A 24,782-nucleotide genomic window follows, 5' to 3' on the forward strand; every position below is an offset into this window, starting at 1 on the left:
GCATCTCTTTAGGTGGGGTGCCCCAGAGCCCGAAAGCTGCATCCCTCCATTTCCACACTGCCACTCCCATCTCATTTCAGCCCGTGGGTTCCCCAGGAAATAGTGGCTGCCCCAAGTGGGGGGAGGGGTGGCTGTGGCCGAGGGCCAGGACCACCAGCAAGTTACCCTTAGGTGGCCTGGGACACAGCACCCTTTGTTCTGGCCCCTTCGCCCCCACATTCCCAGGCTTTTGGGCCTGGATTAGCCTTATCCAGGGGACAGCCACTGAGCCCCTCCTGGAATGTGGTGATTAGGGCTGGTGAGGTCTCTCCAGGGCAGGGCTGTGCCCCCAGCACCAGACTAGGACCTCCCCGGGCAGGGCTCTGCGTGTCCTCGCCTGGGGCTCCAGGAGGTGGCGGGCTGTCCTATCCCTCCCTAGACTGGACGGGAGCCCCACTGCAGAGGCCGGGCCTGGCCCTGTGCTCCCTGTTTCTTCTCCCTTCCTAAGCAAAGCCTCTTATCTGGGTGGGGTGGGGGAGGGGGAACACTCTAAGCCCCAGGCCCAGGAGGGGCAGCGTCAGGCGGGAGTCGGGCAGGTGGCTGATCCCGAGGCTGGTGGGAAGCAGGAGACGGAGCGCCCATCAGGGTAAGCTTTCCGGGGAGCTGCCCTGGCAGCCCCTCCCTGCAAGCCTGGGGAGATGTGAGGCCGGACACCCAGACCCACAAGGCAGGTTCAGGTGAGTGTGGGGTGAGGGCTGCCAGGGGCCACCCTCTCGTCCCCATCCTGAGTGGCTGCAGCTGCAATGAGAGGACAACAGGCAGGAAAAGCCAGAATCTGGTCCCAGTGGGGGAGCGGGGTCTCGGCATTGCACAGTGCCAGGAGGGAGACCCCAGGAGCTCAGGGCCGTGGGAGGGAAGGAGGCTGTGCCCAGAGCCCTGGGTTCCTGCCCCAGCTCTGGGCTGGTCCATGCTGGCCCTGAGGCGCTCCCTCCTCGTCTGTTATGGGGGCACATGAGGCCACTGAGAGAACCCCGGGGGAGCTCCAGGAGTGAGCCTTTGGAGCGGTTCTCTGTATGGAGGGGTTGGGGGGCTGCTAGGGGTTTGGAGGGCAGAAGCTCTCTCTCCCAGCACCCCCTAAGGTCCCCACCTGTCTAGCAGGAGCCCCATTCCCTCCCCACAAGGTTCCCAGCTGGTCTGGGGGTGACCAACCGCTCATCTTACAGGTGAGGAAACTGAGGCTCAACCAGGAGAGGGGACCTACCCAAGTCATGGAGCAAATCCATGGCTAAGCTGGAATGACCTGGAACTCCCCTGCTATGTTCTGTGGGAAGCGGTTCCCCCACCTTAATGTTCTGATGACAATAGTTGTTTCCAACCATTGAGAAAAATTAGGAACACACTGCAAGGCCAAGGAGGAAACCACCCCCTCACACAGGCCCTTTTGCAGCTGGCGTCGCGCCCCTGAGGTTTGCTCCATTTGTCCCAAGACCCTCACACATACAGGGGGACGTTGGCGTCCTGACACACACCTCCCAGCACACTCTGGCTGCCGGCTCTCCACCTGCCTGCACCCCTCTGCCACCGCTAGGTCCTGACAGGTGAGAAGTGCCCTCCAGAGGGAGCCTTCAGGACAGCAAGTCTCAGGGGGACCCACCATTATCCTCCCCTCATCCTTCACTGCAGAGGGAGACCTTGGGTGAGGTCTCCACCTCAGTTTCCCCTTCTGGCTCCATGACCTGAGCTCCTGTGGGTAGTCCATGCCTCAGTTTCCCCACGCGGATCACCATCCCCCTCCTTCTCTGGGTTATTGACCCAGAGGCTCTCTCGTGCCACCCACCCCCTCCCGCAGAGAGTGGCGATGGGCGCTGGCGGCCCTCGACGGGGCGTCGGCCCCCCAGACGGCGGCTGGGGCTGGGCGGTGCTGGGCGCCTGCTTCGTGGTCACGGGCTTCGCCTACGGCTTCCCCAAGGCCGTGAGCGTCTTCTTCCGCGCGCTCATGCGCGACTTCGGCGCCGGCTACAGCGACACGGCCTGGGTGTCCTCCATCATGCTGGCCATGCTCTACGGCACAGGTCAGCGCCCCGCCGCGCCCTCGAGATCCCCAACTAGCAGACACGCGACCCCCTGAGCATGCCCCAGACCTTCAGCGGGCACGGAAACCCCTCCTTCCCGTGGAAACCCTGGCACCAGACAGAGGAGAGAGGGCAGGAAGGGGACCGCGGCCAGACATGGAGCTCAGCACAGGTGGCTGTCCTGCAAGGGTGGCCAGCGCGCAGGGCCCCGCCAGTCCCGCCAACAGACCCACGCCGCCTATTTTACACGTGGGGACAGTGAGGTCTAAAGAAGCAAGCCCTCCCGCAGGCAGCACTACCCGCCCGTGGGGGTGGAGGACGTGCTGGGAGCAGTGGGGGGAGGGCCGGGGAGGAACGATGGGGGGATTCCAGGCTGTGTCAGGTGGGGACATGGAGCCTGAGATTAAAAGGCAGTGGAAGCCTCCTGCTTTGGGTCCAGGTTCTCAGGAGTGGTCTTGGGGGGAGGGTGCTCTAGGCTAGGAAACGTCCCCCTTGACAAGGCGCTGTCTCCTTGATCTGTCCCCGCCCAGCTGTGTGATCTTGCCCAGACACTGTCCTCTCTGGTCCCTGAGCCGGGGATGACATTACCCCTCGGAGGCCGTCTTCTAGGGTTGGCAGGTGCAAAACCTGGGGCATGTCCACTGGAGAGGAGATCACCCAAACCGGGTGGTGACCCTGCCCTGCCCGCAGGCCCCGTGTCCAGCATCCTCGTGACCCGCTTTGGCTGTCGCCCAGTGATGCTGGCAGGTGGGCTGCTGGCTTCGGCGGGCATGGTCCTAGCGTCCTTCGCTACGCGCCTCCTGGAGGTATACCTGACGGCTGGGGTGCTCACAGGTGAGGGCGCCCATTGCTCTCCCCGCGGCGGTCGGGGGTGGGTTCGGGAGTCCTGGCCGCAAGACCTGTCCTCAGTTTCCCCACAAAGGGCGGTCCTGGCTCAGTTCCCGGGTCAGCCCACCCCGTCGGGCCGGCCCCTCCCTCCTGCCCGGGGCTGGGGAGGGACGCCCGGGAGCCCCGCACCGCCCGCCTCCAGCGCCGCCTCGCCCGCAGGCCTGGGCCTGGCCCTCAACTTCCAGCCGTCGCTCATCATGCTGGGGCTGTACTTCGAGCGGCGGCGGCCTCTGGCCAACGGGCTGGCGGCGGCGGGCAGCCCCGTGTTCCTGTCCGTGCTGTCGCCGCTCGGCCAGCAGCTGCTCGAGCACTTCGGCTGGCGCGGCGGCTTCCTGCTGCTCGGCGGGCTCCTGCTGAACTGCTGCGCGTGCGGGGCCGTCATGCGGCCGCCGCCCGGGCCGGGGCCGCCGCCGCGCGGGGCCGGCGCGGGGGACCTGGCCGGGGACGCCGCGGCCGAGGCGGACGCGGACGCGGAGCGCGAGGGGCTGCGCGTGCGCGAGGCGCCCCCTGGCGGCCGCACCCGCCGGCGGCTGCTGGACGTGGCCGTGTGCGCCGACCGCGCCTTCCTGGTGTACGCGATCACCAAGTTCCTGATGGCGCTCGGGCTCTTCGTGCCCGCCATCCTGCTGGTGAACTACGCCAAGGACGCGGGCGTGCCTGACGCCGACGCCGCCTTCCTGTTATCCATCGTGGGCTTCGTGGACATCGTGGCGCGGCCGGCGTGCGGCGCCCTGGCGGGCCTGCCGCGCCTGCGGCCGCGGGTGCCCTATCTCTTCAGCCTGGCCCTGCTGGCCAACGGGCTCACGGACCTGTGCAGCGCGCGCGCGCGCTCCTACGGCGCCCTCGTCGCCTTCTGCATCGCCTTCGGCCTCTCCTACGGCATGGTGGGCGCGCTGCAGTTCGAGGTGCTCATGGCGACCGTGGGTGCGCCCCGCTTCCCCAGCGCGCTGGGCCTGGTGCTGCTCGTGGAGGCCGTGGCCGTGCTCATCGGACCGCCGTCCGCCGGTGCGCTTCGCAGGAGGAGGGGTGGCAAGGCCTAGTGCCCCTTAGTCCAAGGGAAGTCCCCTCCCTGTCCCAGATGGAACTTTCAGGGGTGGGGGAAGGGACAGAGACAACCTGGTGGGTGGACTCCCCTCCATGGCCAATTAGCCCCTCCTCCAAGCCGGGACCACCAGCTCTGGGTGGGGTCAGAGAAGCAAGGGAAGGTGCCAGGAAGAAACCAAACCAACCAACACTGACTGCTGGCCCAGTCGGCCATCTCAGGCAGTGGCACAAAGGCCTTGGGAAGTGCAGGTGCTTATCCTGATTTTACAGATGAGGAAACGGAGGCACAGAGATTTAGCACAAGTGGCAGTTCCTGAATTAGAGCCTGGGTGTGCCCAATGCTCAATGCCCACACCTTTGAAACATGGCATCTGAATGCTTAGTCCTCCCAGCCTCTAGGCGTGACCATGCTAGGGACAATGTCTTTGGGGAACCAGAGCTGGGGGCAGTAGCAGAGTCACCACCAGCCACCCTTACGAAATCGCCATCATGAGGGTGGTCAGGGAGGGCTTCTTGGCAGAGCCCCACAGGTGAGGGCACAACATGAACCCCCCCTGGGGGTTGCTTGGGGACAGTGTCTTTGTGCAAATGAGGCGGGAATAAGGTTGGAAAGGTGGGGTGGTGGGCATCAGGGTCTTCCCAGGGTTGCTGGGTTATCCTGAAACAGCAGGGAGCCTGCCTTTGTGCAGGAGAGGGCTGTGGCCAGGCTGTGGGATGGAGGTGACAGGGAGGCCACCTTTGCCAGGCGGGGGCTGCACCTGGGACGGGGTAAGCTGCCCATCCTTCCTTCAGGGCTGGGCCAGCCCAGTGCCCCCATTGTCACCTCACCTGACCCAGTGAGAATGGCAAGGGCCCTGAGCCAGTGTGTGGATGGCCCTCAAAGCCACCACCAGAAGCCACAAAACCAGCCCACCCAGAAGCCCAGGGATGCGTCTTCCATTTCTAGTGTGACCCTGTGTGGACCTAATGGGCAGAGAAGGCATCTGGGTGGAATGCCCCAGAGGAAGGGTGGAAACTACGGAGGAACCACACTTTGGGAGGAAGTATTTGCAATTAAAAATTTCCCTGAGGCTGAAAGTAATACGTGCATGTGATAGAAACCTCCAAAAGTACAGAGAAGGGAATAGGAGGTACTGGCCCCAAGCCCTGCATCCCAGCCTGTGCTGATGCTAGTTCTGGGGTGCTTGTGGGCCCCTGGAAGGGGCAGGAGGCCAGGGGCGTGGGTGGGAGGACTGAGCCAGGCCCTGAGGCCCTGGGGGTTTACATGGCAAGGGCAAGAGTTGGTGGCCCCAGGAGGGCAGAGCTAAGGCCAGTGTCCCTCCCCACCCTCACCCCAGATCCCCTCTGCCAAGCAAGTCACAGCACACTGTGGGGCTTGAATCAGGGGGTGGAGGGGGTGCCCAGCCAGAGGCCCCATATCACTTAGGAAGTTGAGGTCCAGGGAGGGCAAGTGACATTTTTAAGGTTTCACATGGCAGAACCAGTGTGCATAAAGACTGTGTGTGCGTGTGTGTGTGTCTCGTGAGCCCCAACAGATCGGCAGTGCCGCCCTTTATCTGGGGTCGTAGGGAGGTGGAGGAGGGACCCCAGCAGGCCCTTACCCTCCCACCGCTCCCAACAGGCCGCCTGGTGGACGCTCTGAAGAACTATGAGATCATCTTCTACATGGCTGGCTCTGAGGTGGCCCTGGCTGGGATCTTCATGGCTGTTGCCACCAACTGTTGCCTGCGCCGCTCTAAGGACACCCTGTCAGGCCCAGGCACCGAGGGTGGGGCCAGTGACACTGAGGAAGCCGAGGCCGAAGGGGACCCTGAGCCCCTGCCTGCCGGCGCTGAGGAACCTGGCAGTCTAGAGGCCTTGGAGGTGCTGAGTCCCCGGGTTGGGTCCCCGGAACCAGAGGTGGCAGAGCCAAGGCCAGCCTCTGAGTCTGTGTAGCTCCAGTGCACTGCGGTGGCCCAGTGACTTGGGACCTGTGGCTTCTTGTCTCAGAGGACCTGGCACACTGGGAGGCTGGTCTGAAGTGGTCACTCCTGGGGACCACATCTGGGCTCCAGTGGGTTCCCTAGGTGTCTGAGGAACTGCCCCCCCCCCACGTGCTTGGTGGCCCTGCCAGGCCCTGGCCTGGTCAGCGAGGCTGCTGTGGGTCTGCAGGGGACTAGAGTTGATAAAGCCGTGCTGAAAGACCAACGCTTCTGTTCCTGCACCTCCGCCCGGCCCCGGCTGCCACCTGAATTAGGGTGGGGTGGGAAGGAGTTAGACATTTCTTCCAGGGCCCCCTGAGCTGGCCTTGAGTTGGGCAGCATTGGGTGCATAAGTGTCACACACATGCAGGGTGGGGGCAATGTCCCCAGTCTAGAGACGGGGTGGGAGGGTACCGTGCTTGGCTGCAGCCCCGCTGGCTGCCCTCTGCATCTTCCTGCAAAGGGGACCCAGGGTTGCAGCAAGTAAGCCTGGGCTGGCAACGCTTGTCTCCTCCTTTGCACACTGAACACTGAGTATGGGACTCCGCCCCGTGGCGTGTGGGGGGAGCACATGGGGGCCAGGTGCTCAGTGACAGCACTGGCCCTGCTGCCTTCAGCAAGCCATCTTGAGGGGCCCTCACCTGCCTAAGAGGGCCCCTCTCCCTCTAGAGGATAAACTCGGTGTCCTGGTGCACTGAGTAGTTAACACTCCCCTTACTGCTCTCATCCCCGCCCAGAGCCTCGGGCGGCCTTAACCAGTGTCTGTCCGGCCCTACCCCAGAGGCTCACTCCATGTCCGGAGCACCGCAATCAACAATGAGGGAGGCTGCAAACGCCCCAGGAAGCAGGACGCTTGGCAGGCAGGTGGCAAAGGCCAGCCTTCAGGACCTGGCAAGTCTGCGTTCAGGTCCCACTGTATCCCCATACATGGTGTGGCCTTAAGCAAGATATTTCTCTGAGCCTCATGTCCCCAGCTGTAGTGGGGACAACAGTGCTGATCTCACAGGGCAGCGGTGAGGAATAAATGGCGTACACAAAGGGAACTGTCAGTAGATACTGCCCCGACCTCGTGACCAGGGAGGCAGTCGAGGGGGTGAGGCCACTGCGCACACTGCTCAGTTGGGTTTGTGTTTATTTGAAACAGGCCCAGCGCCCAGCCCTCTGCCACAGAAGTGGCTGAGCTGGGGAACAAAATAAATAAAGGCCGCCAAGGTGTGAGTATGGACTGGGCAGGCCAGCCTGGGGCAAGGAGAGGGTGCACAAGGCCCCGACGCCAACCTCAGCTGTCCACCCTGGCAGCTCCGGGGATGGCGCCGTGAAAGTGCCTACAAGGAACAAGTCCTGGACTTCCTGCCACCTCCAACCCCTCTTCCTGTCTGCCCTCTCTCCCCTTCCTAAGGCAGGTCCAGAGACCAGGCTTTCCCTCTGGCGGGGGTGGGGGTGGGGCGCCAGAGTCCAGGTCCCAGGCCGTGGCCCTGGTGCCTTTCCTGGGCAGGAGCCCAGCTTAGCTGTGTGAGGACAGAGGAGCAGGGAGGCAGGGGCCCCAAGCCAGCAGGCCTTTATGCGCCACCCTGTTGTACGGCAGCCCTGCCCCCACTCCCACGCGCGGCCTCCCGCTCACCCTACCCCCCAGAGCCACACCCCACAGGGGAACTCAGGAGTCACACCAGCTTCCACCCTTGTCCAAGGGCCCAGCAGCCCCTCGTGCATCCCTGGACGGCTCTCCAGCTGCTGTGTCCTCCTCCTCTTCCTCCTCCTCGTCCTCCCCGTCCATGTACTCGTCCTGATTAGGGCCGTAGGCCAGGGTGGTGTGCGCCAGGTCCACCTCGATGGGGAAGACGTCAGCATCCCGCAGCACCGCGTAGCAGTCATTGTAGTACTTGGACATGGTGGACACGAAGCGCTGCAGCTGGAACACGATGTCCTGGACTGGAGCGCAGGGGACAGGCACCAATGGGCTGTGGCTGCCTGCCTCGGGGAGGAGACCCTCCGAGCCCACCTGGCCCACCTTCCCTCCCCTGGGCCTCCCACCGTGCACCTCACTGACCCCTCACGCCCTGGGAAGGGTGGAGGCGAGGACTGTCCACCCCGGGAGAACCCGGGCCTCCTGGCTCCCGGTTCAGGGAATGGAGGAGGCCGTAGGGCGAGTGGATCAGGGACCACACCCACGGAGCCCAGAGCACAGGGCCAGCCCCGTCCAGGCCAGGCCCGGGAGGTGGGTGGGCTCCTGCCAGGCTTTACATCCTGCGTCTGACCTGGCTCAGACCTCCGGCGGGTACTCTACCTGTCTGGGTCTCAGTTTTCCCATCTCTGAAACGGGGAGAAGATTGTATCCCCCATAGCGAGGGCCACATAAGAACTAAGGCAGCCGGTGGCACTCACCGTGCTTCTGATCCAGCAGCTCCATCTTCTCCAGGACGTCCTTGCGCATCTGGGAGAAGCGGGCGCGCGCCTCCTGGCGGCAGCGCAGGATCAGGCGGTACTCGTAGTTGCCCGTGCTCACTCGGTACAGCGGCTCCCCTAGGGCCTAGGGCAGGGGCGCACATTAGGGACCCTGGGTGGAACAGGGGCCCTGCTCAGGGACAGACGGGTGGGGCGGGAAGGCTGTGGCACTGACCCCTGCCCCGCTCACAGCCCTGCGCCGCACTGCATTTTCTAAAGCCGCCTCGCTGTTTCACTTCCAAGATGCCAGCGATCGTTAGACGCACTTAGTAATAATAGATTTGGAACTTAGAAAAAAACAACAAAAACTCCAAACCCTTGCCACATTAAATAAATGAACACTGACCACGAGAGGAATCCTGACAGCAAAAACACTAAAAATTTAAAGAATAAAAAGTGCCTCTTAGGAGCAAAGAAAGCCAGCTTTTCCCGGCGAGAGGCTTACTGTCTGCGGGGCCGCGGCGGGGAGCAGGCACGGGAGTGGGCCCACGCAAGCCGCTAGCGCCCGAGGCCCGGGGGACTGGGGTGGGGGTGAGTGGCCCCAGGTCTCCAGGAACGAGAGTCCGACTAACCCCCAGGTCTCTCCCAGTTGGCCTGACCCACCTGCTGTCCCTGGCAGACCCGGGACATTCGGGGGCTCTGCGAGGCAGGGGCGGGAAGGTGTGTGCCCGCCCCCGCTCGACACTCACGATGCAGCTGTACTCCTCGTCGTCCATCTCCTTCACCTTCAGGCAGTACGACTGCGGGACGGGCGAAGCTGTCAGCGTGGCCGGTCCACCCACTGTCCCCAGCTCCCCCCATGCGGTTCCCCCGGGCCACTCCAGGAAGCTGGGCCCACCCAGAGAGGGGCAGCCATGCCAGCCTCCTGGTCCCGCAGCCCCCGAACTGGGATGAGCTGGGCACATCGGGAGAGGCTGGCACACGTGCTCATCAAGGCCCAGGGGTTACCAAATTCAAGTCCCAAGAGATGCTCTGGGAAAAAAGGGATCCATGTTCAAAGGAGTTTAGGCAGACCCGTGAACACTCAGACTGCACATGGCTCTCAAAGGCTCTGAGAAGGCCTGCAGCAAAGGAACCTTGGCTTGCTTAATGGGGCTTTTCTCAACTCCTCTGACCATAGAATTATTATTTAAATGTAAATTTTGTTAACACCCACTGACACCCACTTTACAACCACTGACCTAGTCTAACCAATTGTTAAAAGTGACCAAAAAATCCCAAGGGGTCAGAATGACAGAGGGAGAGTTGCCCATCCCAAGCTCTCAGCCTCCCAGAGGCTCCTCTGAGCAGTCAGGGAAGGGCCCAGGCTGCACCTCGGCAGGCCCCTGGTCCCGCATCCTTAATCAGACACGACGGACGTTCTGGCCCAGTCCGGCCTGCCACAGTGTAAGTGACAGGACGGGGGCAAATCTCAAGCAGTCTCTCACCAGCGGGCCCGACGCCTAGGAACTACTCACCAGGTACTCGAACTTCACGTCCAGGTACTTCTTGATGGTGAGGCGAGTGTCCGGGATGGCTTTGTTGAGGTATGTGTTCAGATCCGTCAGCATCTGACAGGGAGGGAGGGTGGGTGGGTGTCACGGGCAGCAGTGCTGGGGTCAAAAAGAATGGCACTGATGTCACCCCTTCTAGTGGACTCAGACTGTCAGAGGCGGAGGGTGCTCCCCATGGCCTTGTCCATTCCAAGGAAAAGAAGACTAAGGCCAGGCCAAGAGCAAGCTGCCACTCAATGGTGGAGCCAGGGCCAGAAACCAACCTAGAGGTCAATGCCGAGGCCCAAGGAGGCACAGTGACTTACCCACGGCCAGCTGTGTAGATGACCAAGCAGAACCTGCACCCAGGCGCTCTGACTCCAGCATAGGACCTTTTCTACAGGCCACTTGTCCCCTCCCTACCCTCACGTGCTGGACACGCGCATTCTCTAAGGGACCTACCGGCTTGATGGTTTTCAGGAGCCGAATGCCGAACTTCTCAATGCTGCGGTGGGCGTCGGCGAACTTCACAAAAGCCTCGCTGGCCGCAGGCTGGGGCTCCCGCACCCCAATCACGGAGAACACGTCCCCAAAGGCTGCATGACAAGTTTGCCTTGGAGGCTGCCCCTACTTGACCCCCTAATGGAGAAGCCAGGGATTTGTTGGGGAGGCGCAGGGCAGGGGCCTGGCAGGCTGGAGGCCAAGGTCTGCACAGGGGAGTGCCAAGGGAGCTGTGTGACCCTTCCCTCTGTCCCTCCCAGCTACAGGGGTTGCAGGAAATACAGCCATGTATTAGGAAGGGTTTCATGCACTGTCAGTGGCAGTGCAAGGAGGCAGGCCAGGCCCAGATGTCCCATTGTTGTGGCCTCAAAGGCCAGCTGACCTAGATGCTCCCACTGGCCCACCATGGATACACCCCAGCATCTAGGACCATGCCCAGCACCAGCCAGATGCCATGGGTCCGACCCCCTCTGCATGGGTGTGAGAAGGAGCCCAGGGAGGAACGAGTCATCAGACAGGAGGAGCTGAGCCCAGAAAGGCACAGGGTCACACAGCAGGGTTGGGGGATGCCATTACCCCGGTGGGTCTGCGACAGCTCATAAAAGGCCCGTAGGAGGCTCTTGGTGTGTTCCATCATCCCTGTGGGAGAGACCCAAGTGATGGGGGGTGGGGACACATGGTGGGGACCACACTGGCCCAGGGAACAGCCTCCCCTACCCCCTCACTGGGTCCTGGCCCACTGACTTTTCCCACAGCCCCACTGGGGTACAGGGGTGAAGGTGAGGGGCCCCATTGGATGGGAGCCAGGAGTCAGGACGCTGCAGCACGCGGGGGCAAGGCCTCCGTGTGTGCCGCCTGGGCAAGTGCGGGATCCTGGGCTCTCACTATGTTGCCGTACGCTATTATTAGAATTTTTATGCGTATGTTTTTTTTTTAAGTTTAAAGATCCCAGTTGGCTTTATTTGTGATTCTAGAATTGGGCAACACTTCATTCCATAAAATAGAATAAGTGTTCCCAGTATGAATTATTTTTAAATTCAGAAAAAAAGCATGTCTTCTTAGGAATTCTTAATGGCCATGCTGCTAGAATTCACAGGCCAGTGTCCCCACTGCCACTCTGTGAGAGCAGGGACGCCCAGGTAGAGCCAGTGCCGGGACCAGGCCACCCCACCTTTGTACAGCTCGGCGGTCCGCTCCAGCTCCTCCAGCCTCTTCACCAGCCCATCTGTGGGGATCCGGAGAGACAGAGGGCGAGTCAGGGGTCTCAGTGAGCCATGGGGGAGGAAGAGGAAGCCGAGGGAGGCTTGGGGAGAGGCAGCCTCGAGGAGAACCAGGATCAGGACAGGGATGGACGAGGGGTGGCGTCTCAGGTCAGCTGGGTTCAGAGGTGTTTGTAAATGGCTGGGCCCTCCCCAAGGCCAAACCTGCGGGTGGCTCCCCACAGCCATCGAGAGGCCCTTGCCCGGCAGTCAAGGTTCTTGCACCCCTAACCTCGCCTGCCCCCAGCTGAGGAGGAAGGCAGTGGAGGCCAGCAGGAGAGGGTGGAGCAGCCTAACTTTACCGAAGGCCAGAGGCAGCTGCTACACAGGAGAAGCACATGGACGCCTCAGCAGGGGAGGGGAGAAGTTCCAAAAGATTCTGAAGAAGCGTTCACATTGGGGGAAGGCCTTGGTGATCATATTCATTGGCTGAACTGGCGTTTATTAAGTGCCTACTGTGTGCCAGCCACAGGGTTAGGCCCAGGGCATGACTGTGGCCAGTGAGATCCAAGTCCTGCCCTCAAGGCTCAAAGTCTAGCAGAGGACAGACCAGTGGCCGGGCTGTGACCAGCAGTGTGACAGTAAGGGTTTCAGGGGTGAGGTAGGGCTGCTGCCTCACCTCGAGTTCTCAAAACAAGAGGCAGCTGATCACCAGGGATGGATTGGGCATTCCAGATGGGGGTGGGGCAGGGCGCCATGAGGACAGGCTAAGGGCCAGGGTGGTGAGGAGCTGACACTGAGCATGCCCTCCCAGGCTGCTGCCGACTCCGTATAGGACCGCCACCCCGTGAAGGTGCGGTACACACACACCTCCCCACTAGGGACAACTGGAGGGCAGGGGCCCCGTGTTGGTGGCGTCCTTGCCCAGCCACCCCTCAGGACAGAGCCTGGCCTTTAACAGCACCAGCAGCAGCCCCTTGCTGAGTTACTGCGCTGGCGCCAGACCTGCCGGAGGCTCCCTGGACACACCTCAGTCCGTCTTCAATCTGAGCCTTTGAGGCAGGGATTACTCTCCCCATTTTACAGAGAGAACAAAAGGACAGAGAGGTAAAGCCACTTGCCCAAGTCACACTGCAAGGACTGTCCAAGCCGGGTGCTCTCTGCCTCAGTCCCCTTCCTGACTTGGGTCAGGGGATTCTGAGCAGGACAAGAGGAGGGGAGCAGTGGAGGCTGGGTCTGGGCCTTTCTCTGGGCAGGGAAGGTGGCTGTGAGGGCTATGGGGCAAGGGAGCACCTTGGAGGCCTCTGGGAGGCTCTGGCCACCCAGCGGCCTCCAGGCCCTGCCTCTGCGGCGCCTCAGCACCCAGCCAGCCGGCAGGAAAGGAGCCACGTAAGCGTCGTGCTGTTGTTTTTAGCTGGGTCATGGGACATCATGACAGCTTCAATTTTAGAAACCCTATTTAAGGCTGGGAAATTGCAAGGTTTAGGGGGAAAAACACAACAACCAGTTCTAATTTCATCTCAACGACTGGTAACTACAGTAACAAGGATTTATAGGCACCAGGAGGCCGAAAATAGCAGCCAGCACTTTTGTGCACCATTTGGAACAAGCTCAGACCCCACCCCCACGTCCCCAGCCAATAGCGCCCAGCGTGCCCAGCTGAGCCTACAATTTCTATAGGTATTTATATCCACCCCCACGCACACTGCGGAGCTGCTGCTATTTATAAACTCGGGCAGGCGACGGCAGGAGCAGGACCGAGTGTTTTATTGGCCACCCCAGGGAGAGAACGCATGTCGGGGCGCGCGCATGTGTGACAGTGTGTGTTAATGTGCGCTTATGTGCCCCCCCCACCCGCGCCTGGGCAGCCACCTCCAGAACCCGGGGCGGGCCCCGCTGAGACAAGGGCAGCAGCGCCACCTCCTGGAGAGAGGCGGGTGAGGTGGGCATCACCCAGGCAGGGGGCTGAGGCCGGGCGAGCGAGCTAGAAGGGGTCACCTCCCCACTCTGAGTCTGCTTCCTCATCTGTGACCTAGGGGACACTGACTGTAAAGACGGCCCAGCTGACAGCTGTGGGCACTCTGGGAGCTAGATAGGCCTCTAGTGACGCACAGAGACGGTGACTGAACCCCACAGGCAGAGGCCAGGGCCAAGCCAGTGGGGCCCACACCTGCGTGGTGGGCAGCCGTGGTGCCCCTCCCCCGGAGTGTGGGCTCAAGTCCCCAGGGCCAGAGGTGGGTGGGACGAGGGGACTCACCATTGCACAGGATGGCCCGGCTCAGCCCCAGGGCATCTGCAGTCCCTGAACTCATGTTCTCCACCAGCCGGTGTTTGACCTTCTTCAGCACTGGGGCCAGGTGCAAAAGGAGAGTTTGTAGAGGCCCCAAGGCCACTCATGCCCCCAGCCTCATCAGGACTCAAAGGAGCGACCAGCAGGGGCAGAAGGGGCTGAACTGGGGTTTGGTGCTCGGGGTGGCTCTCAAGTGGGGCATATCCCAGTGGAGAGGGGGCTGGCCCTGCCTCACTCATCCCTACTCCAGGGGTGTTGGGAGCTCGAAAAGAGACAGAAGTGCCTGACCAAGGCCTGGTGCACGACACTAGCTAGTGGTATCACTGAGGGCCCAGTGCTGCCTAGGCAACACAGGCTGCCAGGCGTCCAGGGAGAGCCTCTTCCTCTCCTCTCTCCCACATCAGGACCTGGGGTGGCCTGCTGGAGGGGAGAGGGGAAGGGTTGTTGCCCGGGCTGGTCATGTCAAAGCAATGGGCACCATCAATGACCACTAGCCTCAGAGCCCAGTCTCAGTAAGTGCACACGACCAGCTTAGTCCTTGGAAAGGGACCTGGGTTGAAACCAAAGGGTTTTATAGGAAGAACATCCAGGACAGAGTCAGTCTGCTTTTAGCCTCTTTGCTTAGAAACCCCGAGGTGGCAGCTCTGGCCTAGGATGTAGGAAAAGGGTCACTGGACTCCGGAGTTGAGAGATGTGTGTGCTCACCAAGGGGCCACAGAGCCCTCTCTGGGGCTCAGGCTCTGATCCGTAATGGGAGGCTGGTCCAGAGGACTCGAAGCTACTGTCCAGTTCTTGAGTCTTAAAGTTTCTATAGAACCAAGGCCCAGCCCCTCTAGCGGGAGGCAACCTGCCCCAGGGCATGCTGTGTGCAGAAGGGCTTGCCTCTGACCTCTGCCCCATGCCTCGGGCCAGTTCAGACCTCGAGTCTTCCTAAGGCTGGACAGCAGAGAGGCCAGTGGGGAGGGGGCGTGCAGCGGGCATGAGGCACCAGGCCAGGGTTGGGCTGCCCTCTCTGACTCAAGGGTGAGGACCTGGGCCATGGTAAGCAGAGGGGCTGGCCTACAAAGGACAACCCTAGGGCAGTTAAGATCCCAGAGGAGTTGGCCAAGAGGGTGGAGATGGAGGAGAAACACAGGGCAGTGAGAAACCAGGGATAGGGTCCGGGAACAGCCATAGGGGAGCACACCTCAGGTCCTCCCAGGTCTTTCGGATCTGCTTGGTCAGAAAATGTCAGCCCACAGCCACGTAACTATCAATGCTACTGTCATAAGGGGAGGGCGAGGGCTGGGGGGCTTGTGGAACCCCAGGACACTACTGCTCTGGCCCAGCTTACCAATGTCCAGGGACATGCCCTGCTTGGGGTCCGCCTGCAGCTTGTTGTAGTGGATGGTCACCTCCCCCTGGAAAAGCAGCACAGGCAGACTTGTGACAGAGTGTCCTAGACCACAAGCCCTTTCCCCTGGTGAGGCCTGTTGGCCCTGGGATCTGTGGGTCATGAGAACCTGGAGCCTCAGGGAGGGGCTGGGCTGAGGGCTGTGACATAGCCCTTTGGTGTGACCCTATAGGGCTCAAGTCCAGCGGGGGAGGCACCAAGGGGAAGGGAGAGGGCAGCCCCGGGCTCCTAGGGCTCGAGTCCAGCGGGGGAGGCTGGTGCAAATCAGGGAGTCACACAAAGTGCATTCTAGCAACTATCAGAGGAGGGCTTCTGGGCAGCGGTGCGTGCTTTTCCCGAGAAGACTTCCCTGACCACATGGGGCCACTGGGGTCACTCTCATCCTTGCAAACCAAAGGCCTCTGAACTTAGGACTGAGTCTATCCAAATGTAAAATGATCTAAAACTTGAGTCCTGGACGGGCGTGGTGGCTCACACCTGTAATCCTAGCACTCTCACGCTTGTAATCCTAGCACTCTGGGAGGCCGAGGCAGGAGGATCATTTGAGTTCAGGAGTTCAAAACTAGCCTGGACAAGAGCAAGACCCCGTCTCTACCAAAAACAGAAAAAGTTAGCCGGACATGGTGGCGCATGCCTGTAGTCCCAGCTACTTGGAGGCTGAGGCAGAAGGATCACTTAAGCTCAGGTTGCTGTGAGCTAGGCTGATGCCACGGCACTCTAGCCTGGGCAACAGAGTGAGACTGTCTCAAAAAATTAAAAAATAAAAAATAAATAAAAATTGAGTCCTGAAGGGAAACCAACATGAGCTGATGCAGTGAGTGTCGGGGGTGAACCGCTCCCCCAGAATGCAACACGGAGTGTGCTGGGGGGGGGGGGGGCAGACAGCAGCTGTCAGGTAAGGTGAGAGCACTGCAGTGGGAGTCAGGCCCAGGCCCTGGTTCAGCTGTGGGACCATAGCAGATCGCTTTCTACCTCTGGACACTGGCAGATGGGACAATAATCCCTGCCCAGCACCCGAATGTGAGAGCTGGGGAATTCCTACGTGAATGTCAAGGCTGTGCTCTCGTCCTGAGAGGCTGGCGAGAGATAAGCCTCAGAGGACGGGTCTGGGGCGGGATCCAGAGAGCAGAGATGGGGTGGGGAGGGGAGGGGAGCAGGTGCGGGAGAAGGGGCACACACAACCCAACTCTGCCAGAGTGGAGCACCCTGTGACTATTTTCCACGATCACCTCCTCTGCCTGACAGGTCATGTGCAGGACAGTGATACCCTAACCATGTGAAGTGGTGTCTAGGGTCTCAACGAACCCTGTTGCTTCCTTTTATACAACAGAGCTAAGACCCAGCCCCAGCCCAACCCCTGGTTTGTCCTACAGCTAAAGAGGGCTCTGGTGGGACAACTTATAGGATTGGGACCTTCCTCCCTGGAGGAAGGAATGAGAGGGGCAGGGGAAAAGGGTAATTCAGGAGCAGGCCGGGAGGATACAGGGGAGAGTGTGGAGAAGCAGCTGGAACAGGTCCCCACGACACAGGGGATGAAGTCAGGGCTGGGGAGGAGGAGAAGCAGCGCGGATGGCTGGGTGAGGGAGCTGAAACACTTGGCCATAATCCACAGCTGGGACCCTTGCCTCTGAGACTTTTAAATCATCCCATGGCTTCATGCCTCCTTCACATCAGTTATTTCACTGTATTACTTTTCCAAGAGTTACTAGCAGCCACATCTCTAGGAAATGGCAAAAGGCTGCACAGTTGCTTCTGGGGTGGCCAGGATGCTGCCTGCCATCCAAGGAGGGTCCCTGTGGACAGAGGCCTTGGCCTGGAGCAGCTGGGGGTTGGGGGAGAGCAGGGAGCAGGCAGTGTGTGATGTGGTTTATAGGACAGAAGACCAGCTGGCCTGGGAAAGGGGTCCCTGGGCATCTGTGAGCCCAGGAGGACCCACTGCACTGCAAGTTCCCCCGGCATGGGGAAGGGGTACTCCTCGCTCCCTCGTAGCCCTCCTAGGCCAGCATGGCCAGCTGACATGACTGGTGTCTACTGAGTCCAGTAGGTTCACCCTGGGCCTTTAGCTTCAGCTCCAGTCCAGACTGGGGACACACTGGCTTGCCCAGAGGCACGTTTCTGAGTCTGTCACCTCCCCTGGGAGCTCACAGGGACCTTGGGGTCTTGTTGCCCACTCTCTCGCCAAGACTCGGCATAAGTCCTGGAGCACAATTAGTATCTCCTGAATGAACGATGGATAAACCAAGGGAGGCTGCAGTGTGACCCTCACCTTGATGTGCCGAGGAGGGCAGCAGCGAGGGCCAAACCCCCCTTCCAGGCTGTGGCGGCCTCTGGCACCTGAGAAGTATGTCCACCCTGGGCCCCTGCAGCCCTTACCTTCACCTCCTGAATCATCTTCGCCACCTCCACCTTAGTTTTCCCTTTGATCGACCTGCCATTGACACCGGTGATCTCATCGCCAGCCGCCACCGTGCCGTCCAAGGCAGCTGGGGTGTTGTCAAATACCTGTGGATGCATGAGGAGGGTTGGGGAAAGGAAACAGAGGACTGAGGTGAAACCTGGGGGAGACAGTCATCCATCCACCAAACCAATGCCTAGCTCTCTCTTCATCTCTACCCACTGGTCTCTTAAGTGGTACCAGTGAAGGGCAAGGGTAAGAACTGGACTGGCAGCAGTGATGACCCCACATTCTTGGGGGAGGAAGACACAATAGATTTTTTGACAAATGTGCCAAGAACATTCAATACAGAAAGAAAAGTCTTCAACAAATGGTGCTGCGAAGAAAGGATCTCCACATGCAAAAGAGTTAAGTTGACCCTTACCTAGAGCCATATACAAAAACGAAGTAAAAATGGATCAAAGATTTAAATTGTGAAAGCTAAAACTATAAAACTCTTAGAAGAAAGCCTAGGCAAAAGTTTCACAACACTGGATTTGGCCGTGATCTCTTGGATACGACACCAAAGGCATAAGCAACAAAAGAAAAAATAGGCAAATTGGACTTCGTAAATATTTTTTTTATTTTGTGCATCAAAATATGCTATCAATAGAGTAAAGAGACAAGCTACAGAATGAGAGAAAACATTTCCAAATCACATATTTAATAAGGTATTAATATTCAGAATATACAAAGAACTCCTAAAACTCGATAACAATAAACCAAACAATTCAATTCAAAAATGGGCAAAGGACTCAGACAGACATTTCTCCAAAGGAGATATACAAAGGGCCAATAAGCACATAAAAAGATGCTCAAGGCCGGGCGCTGTGGCTCACGCCTGTAATCCTAGCTCTTGGGAGGCCGAGGCGGGCGGATTGCTCGAGGTCAGGAGTTCAAAACCAGCCTGAGCAAGAGCGAGACCCCGTCTCTACTATAAACAGAAAGAAATTAATTGGCCAACTGATATATATATAAAAAAAAAAAAAAAATTAGCCGGGCATAGTGGCGCATGCCTGTAGTCCCAGCTACCCGGGAGGCTGAGGCAGAAGGATCACTCGAGCCCAGGAGTTTGAGGTTGCTGTGAGCTAGGCTGACGCCACGGCACTCACTCTAGCCTGGGCAACAAAGTGAGACTCTGTCTCAAAAAAAAAAAAAAAAAAAAAAAAAAAGATGCTCAACATCATTAATCATTAGGGAAACTCGAATTAAAACCACAATGAGATATGACTTCATACCCATTACAATGACTACTATCAAAAAACCAAGAAAGTAACAAATGTTGGCAAGGATGTGGAGAAACTGGAATCCTTGTGCACTGTTGGTGGGAATGTAAAATGGTGCAGCCATTGTGGAAAATGGTATAGTGGTTCCTCAAAAAATTAAAAATAGAATTACCATATGATCTGGCACTCTACTTCTGGGTATACACCCAAAAGAACTGAAAGCAAGGGCTTAAAAAGAGATTTGTGTATTTCATAGCAGCATCATTCACAATAGCTAAAAGGTAGAAACAACCCAAGTATTCATGGACAGATGACTGGATAAGCAAACCATGGTATATCCATACAGTGGAATATTACTCAGCCTTAAAAAGGAAGCTCTGGCTGGGTGTGGTGGCTCACACCTGTAATCCTAGCACTCTGGGAGGCTGAGGCAGGTGCATTGCTCGAGGTCAGGAGTTTGAAACCAGCCTGAGCAAGAGCAAGACCCCGTCTCTACTATAAATAGAAAGAAATTAATTGGCCAACTAATACATATAGAAAAAATTAGCCGGGCATGGTGGCGCATGCCTGTAGTCCCAGCTACTCGGGAGGCTGAGGCAGCAGGATTGCTTGAGCCCAGGAGTTTGAGGTTGCTGTGAGCTCGGCTGATGCCACAGCACTCACTGTAGCCTGGGCAACAAAGTGAGACTCTGACTCAAAGAAAATAAAAATAAAAAAATGGTTAAGATGGCAAATTTTATGTTATGTGCATTTTACCACAATAAAAAATTGTGGTAAAATGAGAGAGAGACAGAGAGAGATAGACAGACAGACAGACAGACCATAGAAGCAGGGTGTTGTCAGGGTGGGGGTACTAAGGGGTAGGGCAGTGGATTGCTATTATTTGACAGAGGCCTTTTAATGCTCTTGACTTGCAAGTGGCAAGTCACATGACACTTTGATAAAAACAAAATTGAATTTAAAAAATCAATTGTATTACTTTTATAATCACAGTTCAACTAAGCAAACCTGCCCCCCTGGGCCTCTAACAGGTGGGGAGCAGGAGGTGGCAGAGAGGCTGAGCAGGCACATGGCAAGGAGGCCAGGCCTGGGGAAGCCCTCTCTAATCCTCCTGGTCAGAGGAAGCCAAGTGGCTTGTTAAAGCAGAACCTGAGCAGAAGCAAGACCGGATCCTGGGAATGTCTGTCTTTGAGGACTAGAAGTGACTCCTTTGCAGGATCTTCACAGAGGTGACAGCTTCCCATCTGCCACCAATGGCTACTCAGCTCAGATCCTTTCAAGGTTACAAACAGGTCACTGACTCTGAGGAGCCACATAGTGAAGGAGGCCTCGCAACAGGCCTGTCCCCACTCCTGAGTAACAGCTGACAGATTATCACCGGTGCAGCTTCCTCTACAAGGGACCACAAAGTTGTCCATTACCCCTGGCAAAAGATCTGGGAAAATGCACAGCTGCCAGAGAAATAACAGCAGCTACCACTCACTGAGTGTTCCTTAAGTGCCAGGCAATGCGCTATGTCATTTTATTGAATTTTCACAAGAACCCAAAGACACTTATGCATACATATTTTAAATCCCCACATTCCAGGTGATGAAACTGAGGCCCAGAGAGGTTAAACAACTTGCTAGTAAAGCAAGGAAGCATGCATTTGAACTCAGGCCGTCATTACTTCATAGTCTTCTCACGATACTTTACTTGAGCTATTACCCAAGGCTGCCAGTTTTGTTCATTCATTAAAGTCATTTTTTTTTTCTTTCTTTTTTTTTTTTTGAGATAGTCTCACTGTGTTGCCCGGGCTAGAGTGCCATGGCATCAGCCTAGCTCACAGCAACCTCAAACTCCTCGGCTCAAGTGATCCTTCTGCCTCAGCCTCCCGAGTAGCTGGGACTACAAGCACGCGCCACCATGCCTGGCTAATTTTTTCCATATATCTTTAGTTGGCCAATTAATTTCTTTCTATTTTTAGTAGAGACAGGGTCTCACTCTTGCTCAGGCTGGTTTCGAACTCCTGACCTTGAGGGATCCTACCGCCTCAGCCTCCCAGAGTGCTAGGATTACAGGCGTGAGCCACCTTGCCTGGCCAAAGTCATTTTTATTGAATGTCTACTATATGCCAGGCACTGCACCTGGTGCTGACTGCAGTGAGAGAGCAAACTGGGCCCCTGCCCTCATAGCATAGTGTGTCTGCTACAGCAGATGGACAGAAAACAAGTAACGAGCTGATGATTACAGATGGGGATAAGTGACAAGAAGGAAAAGAAGAGGCTAAAAGAGCAGAGAAAACAGGGGAGAGCTATAGAGTGCAGGAGGTCAGGAAGGCTCTCTGGGGGGTCAAACCTTAAGAATGAGATGGAGCCATGTCTGCAGAGTGGAGAAATGAATCTGCCTTTGCCATGCCTAAGTAGGTAGGTACCTGCCCCATGCAGCACCTTGCCCCCGCCTCCAAAGCACCCAATACCTGGACGATATAGAGGCAGGGACAGTACTGGGCCCCTCCTCCAATGCTGATCCCGATCAGGTTCTGAGAATCCTTCTGCAGGGTCACCTTCCCAGGCACAGTAGGGATTCCACTAGAAAGAAAAGCAAATGAGCCAAATCTCCCAGGGGAAGGATGACTATAGGGGACGGGCCCTCCAAAACCCTCGAGAGGCTCCACGTGCTGCACAGCCTCTTCTCCCTCCTTGCTCAGCAGAAGTGCAGCATTCTGTGCTGGAACACGCACAGCTCTTCCAGTCACAGAGATGTGGGATCAAACTCCAGCTCTGCCATTTATCAGCTATGGGACTTAGGTAAGTCACCTTCTCTGCATCTCAATTTCCTCATCCATAATATGGGAATGAGGAGTTCTTATAAGAATGTACACAGAAGGCACTAACACCAACCCAGTCCATAGAAGGTATTCCATAAAAATAGGTCCCTCTTCCCTTTCATTCTTTCAACCTTTGAGATTCAAGCCAGGCTCTGCCCCTGTCACCTTGTCAGGCATATGTGGAACACCATGGCCACCTCCTCCAGAAGGTCTTCTCCTGTCAAACTATCCACCTCCCATCTCTCAACTACTCTACTCAATTACCTCTCAGTTTTCACTATAAATTAGCACTTACTGATGTTCTATGGTTAATATTCTCCTTTATTCACTTATTCATTCAAAATCCATTTGCTAACAACCTGTTGATGTTAAGCACCTTACTAAGTTGTAAGGACATAGAAAGGCGCTGGACCCAGTCCTTGCTCTGAGAGAGGATATATTCTAATGGTTAGACCAATCTAATCTTTGAAAATCTGTCCTACTAATCGTCTATGCTGGAGAGGAAGACATGTTTATGATATTCCTATTCATTCTTCCAAACCTGGCTCAACTGCCAGCTCCTCTGTGAAGCCTTCCTTGACCAGGCCAGCAGAAGCACTGTTCCATCTGCCCTGCGCTCCTCATCACCAACATGCTATCAGTGCCCTTATGGCACGGAACTGTAATTATCTCTTAATCCATCCACAGCCCCCTACAGATGGTGAGCCCATGGAAGGGCAGGGTCCATTCCTGCTTCAGTACAACACCTGATTCTCCACCGAAAAGCAAGAGTTTGTGAGACAAGAAAGTCCAGGGAAATGGAAGGACCCGGGGATCCTGTACTCCCGGAACTTGGAGGAACAAAATACTTACAGTTTATCCTCCTCGATGTCATAATCCAAGTCTGCAAACATGGTTCCAAGAGTTGGAGTGGGATGGCTAACTGCCCAGCTCGGTAGCGGAATGGGGAACTGGATCCAGGAGAGAAAGGAAAGTAGAGTTTAGGGAACCCAAGTGCCCAGATGCCGACCCCACCGCTCCCCCAACACCCTCGATCCCGGACAGCAGGGCCCTCCTCCTCCCCTCTAGAAAAGGGTGGAGGAGTCTCCAGGGTCCGGGGCTGGGTGACTCTTACTAGGTATAGGGGGGGACTCCAGGCCAGGGCGATAGGCTCAGATCCCAGAGCCCGCCCCACGGGTCTCCAGGCCCTTGGGAGCTGCCTCTGTCGCTCACCGGAAGCGTTGGTCCCACAGCCGGGTCCGGACCAGGCTGGTACCTGAACCCACCTGCCGTTCCACCTGGCGGTGGCCGCGACTATCACATCACTTCCGGCGGAACGCGGAAGTCCCGCCTTCCCCTGCGGGTATTTGTCCCAATCCCTGTAGGCAACCCTTTCTTTCCCGGCTCCCGGGACTCTCAGAACCAAGAACGAGAACAAGTATTGGCGGAAGTTCGCCATTTGTATGAAAAGGCGGAAACAGAGGAAAGATCTGGACAGGCCGACAGCTCTTAACCCCGCCCTTTGCCCTGCCGCCGCCGCCATCTTGGGAAGGGCAGTGTTCGTCCCATATTCCTCAGCGGCACGCTGGGGACCACGCCAGCCGGGCGGCTGCCATGGCAACGAAAGCATCCCTGGGCTGGGGTTACCTCCGGTGAAGCTCAATGGACTGCAAACCCCTATACCTTCCCACCTTTGCCACTTCATCCTGGGAAAAGCAGGTGTCTCCTCTACTAGAGTGATAGTGTGGGAGCCAGAAGGGCCCTTCGAGATCCCAGCCCAATCCCAGTTTTGCAGATCAGGACACTGTTAATGAACCCACAAAGGGGGTTCAATGTTGCTGGCTGCACAGAAAGCCAATTACTGAGACAACGAGGATTGTCAATGAAGAAAAGATTTATTTAAGTGAACCTGCCTGCTGGAAGGGGAAGATATGAACTGCCTCAAATCCACCTCCCCAACCAAAACCGGGTTTTTCTGGAGGTGAAATGAATAATCTATGAGGGGAGTGAGCATCATTATGTGTTTGGGGTGGACTGCAAGGCACGCAAGCACAGTGAGGAATCATGCTCGTACATATGTCCCATGATCAAAAAATGGTGGATAAGTCCCTCCCAGGGCAGGGATTTTAGTATTATAATGAGCTAGGGGTTGATATTGGTCATTCTTTCAGCCTTGTGCACAGGCTCAGTGGGTCTTTGGGCATGGTTTGTGGCAGGGCATCACTCATATTGTGTTCTCTGGATGAACAGGTGGTGCGAGCCTTTGTAGTTATCTTGTGGCTGCAGAAGGTTCTGCCATTTCTGGGAAAGAAACCCAAAAGAGAATGCATCAGTGCAACAGAAAGTTACAAAGTTCTGGTCAGCAACTATTACCAAGAGTTCTCTATTTTCTGCCATTTTGAGACTGTAGCTGCTAAGCTACTAGGGCTGAGATAACTCACTGTCAAGGGCACTTAGAGCTGTCAGTCCCAGCCACAATGTGAACACTGAAAATTCATTTGAAATATGAGGTAACTAAAAGCACTATTGAGAAAACATTTTCTTGCTTATGGAGCCGGCCGGTTACAATCCCCCAACTCTTTTCTTCATTCCTTCCTCAATCTTGAGGAATCAGGGCATCCATCCATCTGGCCGCTTCCTGCTGAGATGGGGCGTAGTTAGGGTATGAGGAATGGAAGTTTTGAACCTGTTGCTTAAAGCACTTATGAGTCACAGGTGAATGATTGAATGTCTCTAGTTCCATTACTTGAGTGTTTTTGTTTGTTGTTTTGAAACAACATTGTAGTCCACATTTAATTAATATTTTTGTAATGAGGTAAATCACGGAAATCAGTAGTGAAAGGGAAAGGCTAAATTTCAAAGTCCCTGAAAAAAAATAGAGTGAATATCCAAAGGAATCCAGAGGATAGTCTTGAGAACCAATCTCCCATTCCTAGATAATCTCTGTTAACCTGTTGCAACTGTGAAGCGTGTTGTCTAATTTTATCAACATGTGTTTCCACTTCTGTGGAAGTATTTATATAAGTGCAGCATGAAGAATTAGCTATAACACAAACACCCTCTTGTTCTGCTAAATGTAGTCAAGAGCAATGC

General features: G+C 56.9%; 2 protein-coding genes across 5 annotated transcripts; one reads left to right on the forward strand and one right to left on the reverse strand.

The window, feature by feature from the left end:
- Positions 1–1,837: 1,837 nt before the first annotated feature.
- On the forward strand, positions 1,838–6,204 carry SLC16A8 (solute carrier family 16 member 8). Its single transcript, XM_012741910.2, has 4 exons — positions 1,838–2,051; positions 2,742–2,885; positions 3,099–3,944; positions 5,605–6,204. Exons 1-4 carry the CDS (start codon positions 1,838–1,840, stop codon positions 5,916–5,918), a joined length of 1,518 nt encoding a protein of 505 aa, XP_012597364.1. The 3' UTR covers positions 5,919–6,204.
- An 855-nt stretch (positions 6,205–7,059) lies between these two features.
- PICK1 (protein interacting with PRKCA 1) lies at positions 7,060–23,154 on the reverse strand. Of its 4 annotated transcripts, none has more exons than XM_012741907.2 (13): positions 22,825–23,154; positions 22,563–22,660; positions 21,360–21,471; positions 17,615–17,743; positions 15,182–15,248; positions 13,816–13,905; positions 11,531–11,584; positions 10,936–10,998; positions 10,321–10,454; positions 9,844–9,936; positions 9,076–9,126; positions 8,327–8,471; positions 7,060–7,873 (listed from the first exon to the last, which is right to left on the reverse strand). In XM_012741907.2, the coding sequence occupies exons 1-13, from the start codon at positions 23,146–23,148 to the stop codon at positions 7,599–7,601; spliced, it is 1,635 nt and encodes a 544-aa protein (XP_012597361.1). In that variant the 5' UTR covers positions 23,149–23,154; the 3' UTR covers positions 7,060–7,598. The 4 variants fall into 4 exon arrangements, with proteins under 4 accessions (XP_012597361.1, XP_012597363.1, XP_012597362.1 ...); XM_012741909.2 differs by having other exon boundaries at positions 22,976–23,153; XM_012741908.2 differs by having other exon boundaries at positions 22,923–23,153.
- Between the last annotated feature and the right edge of the window lie 1,628 nt (positions 23,155–24,782).

Source organism: Microcebus murinus, chromosome 10 (genome assembly GCF_040939455.1).
Source record: "Microcebus murinus isolate Inina chromosome 10, M.murinus_Inina_mat1.0, whole genome shotgun sequence".
Taxonomy (NCBI): Eukaryota; Metazoa; Chordata; class Mammalia; order Primates; family Cheirogaleidae; genus Microcebus; species Microcebus murinus.

What these genes read in the sequence shown, in the direction of transcription:
- SLC16A8 (XM_012741910.2), top strand. Translation starts at nt 1,838, where the DNA reads ATGGGCGCTGGCGGCCCTCGACGGGGCGTCGGCCCCCCAGACGGCGGC. An exon ending in GGCCATGCTCTACGGCACAG is followed by an intron (nt 2,052 to 2,741) that starts GTCAGCGCCCCG and finishes CCCTGCCCGCAG; the next exon opens with GCCCCGTGTCCAGCATCCTC. An exon ending in CATCGGACCGCCGTCCGCCG is followed by an intron (nt 3,945 to 5,604) that starts GTGCGCTTCGCA and finishes CGCTCCCAACAG; the next exon opens with GCCGCCTGGTGGACGCTCTG.
- PICK1 (XM_012741907.2), bottom strand. Translation starts at nt 23,148, where the DNA reads ATGGCGAACTTCCGCCAATACTTGTTCTCGTTCTTGGTTCTGAGAGTC. An exon ending in AGATGATTCAGGAGGTGAAG is followed by an intron (nt 15,249 to 17,614) that starts GTAAGGGCTGCA and finishes CTGCTTTTCCAG; the next exon opens with GGGGAGGTGACCATCCACTA. An exon ending in TCCTGAAAACCATCAAGCCG is followed by an intron (nt 9,937 to 10,320) that starts GTAGGTCCCTTA and finishes CCTCCCTGTCAG; the next exon opens with ATGCTGACGGATCTGAACAC.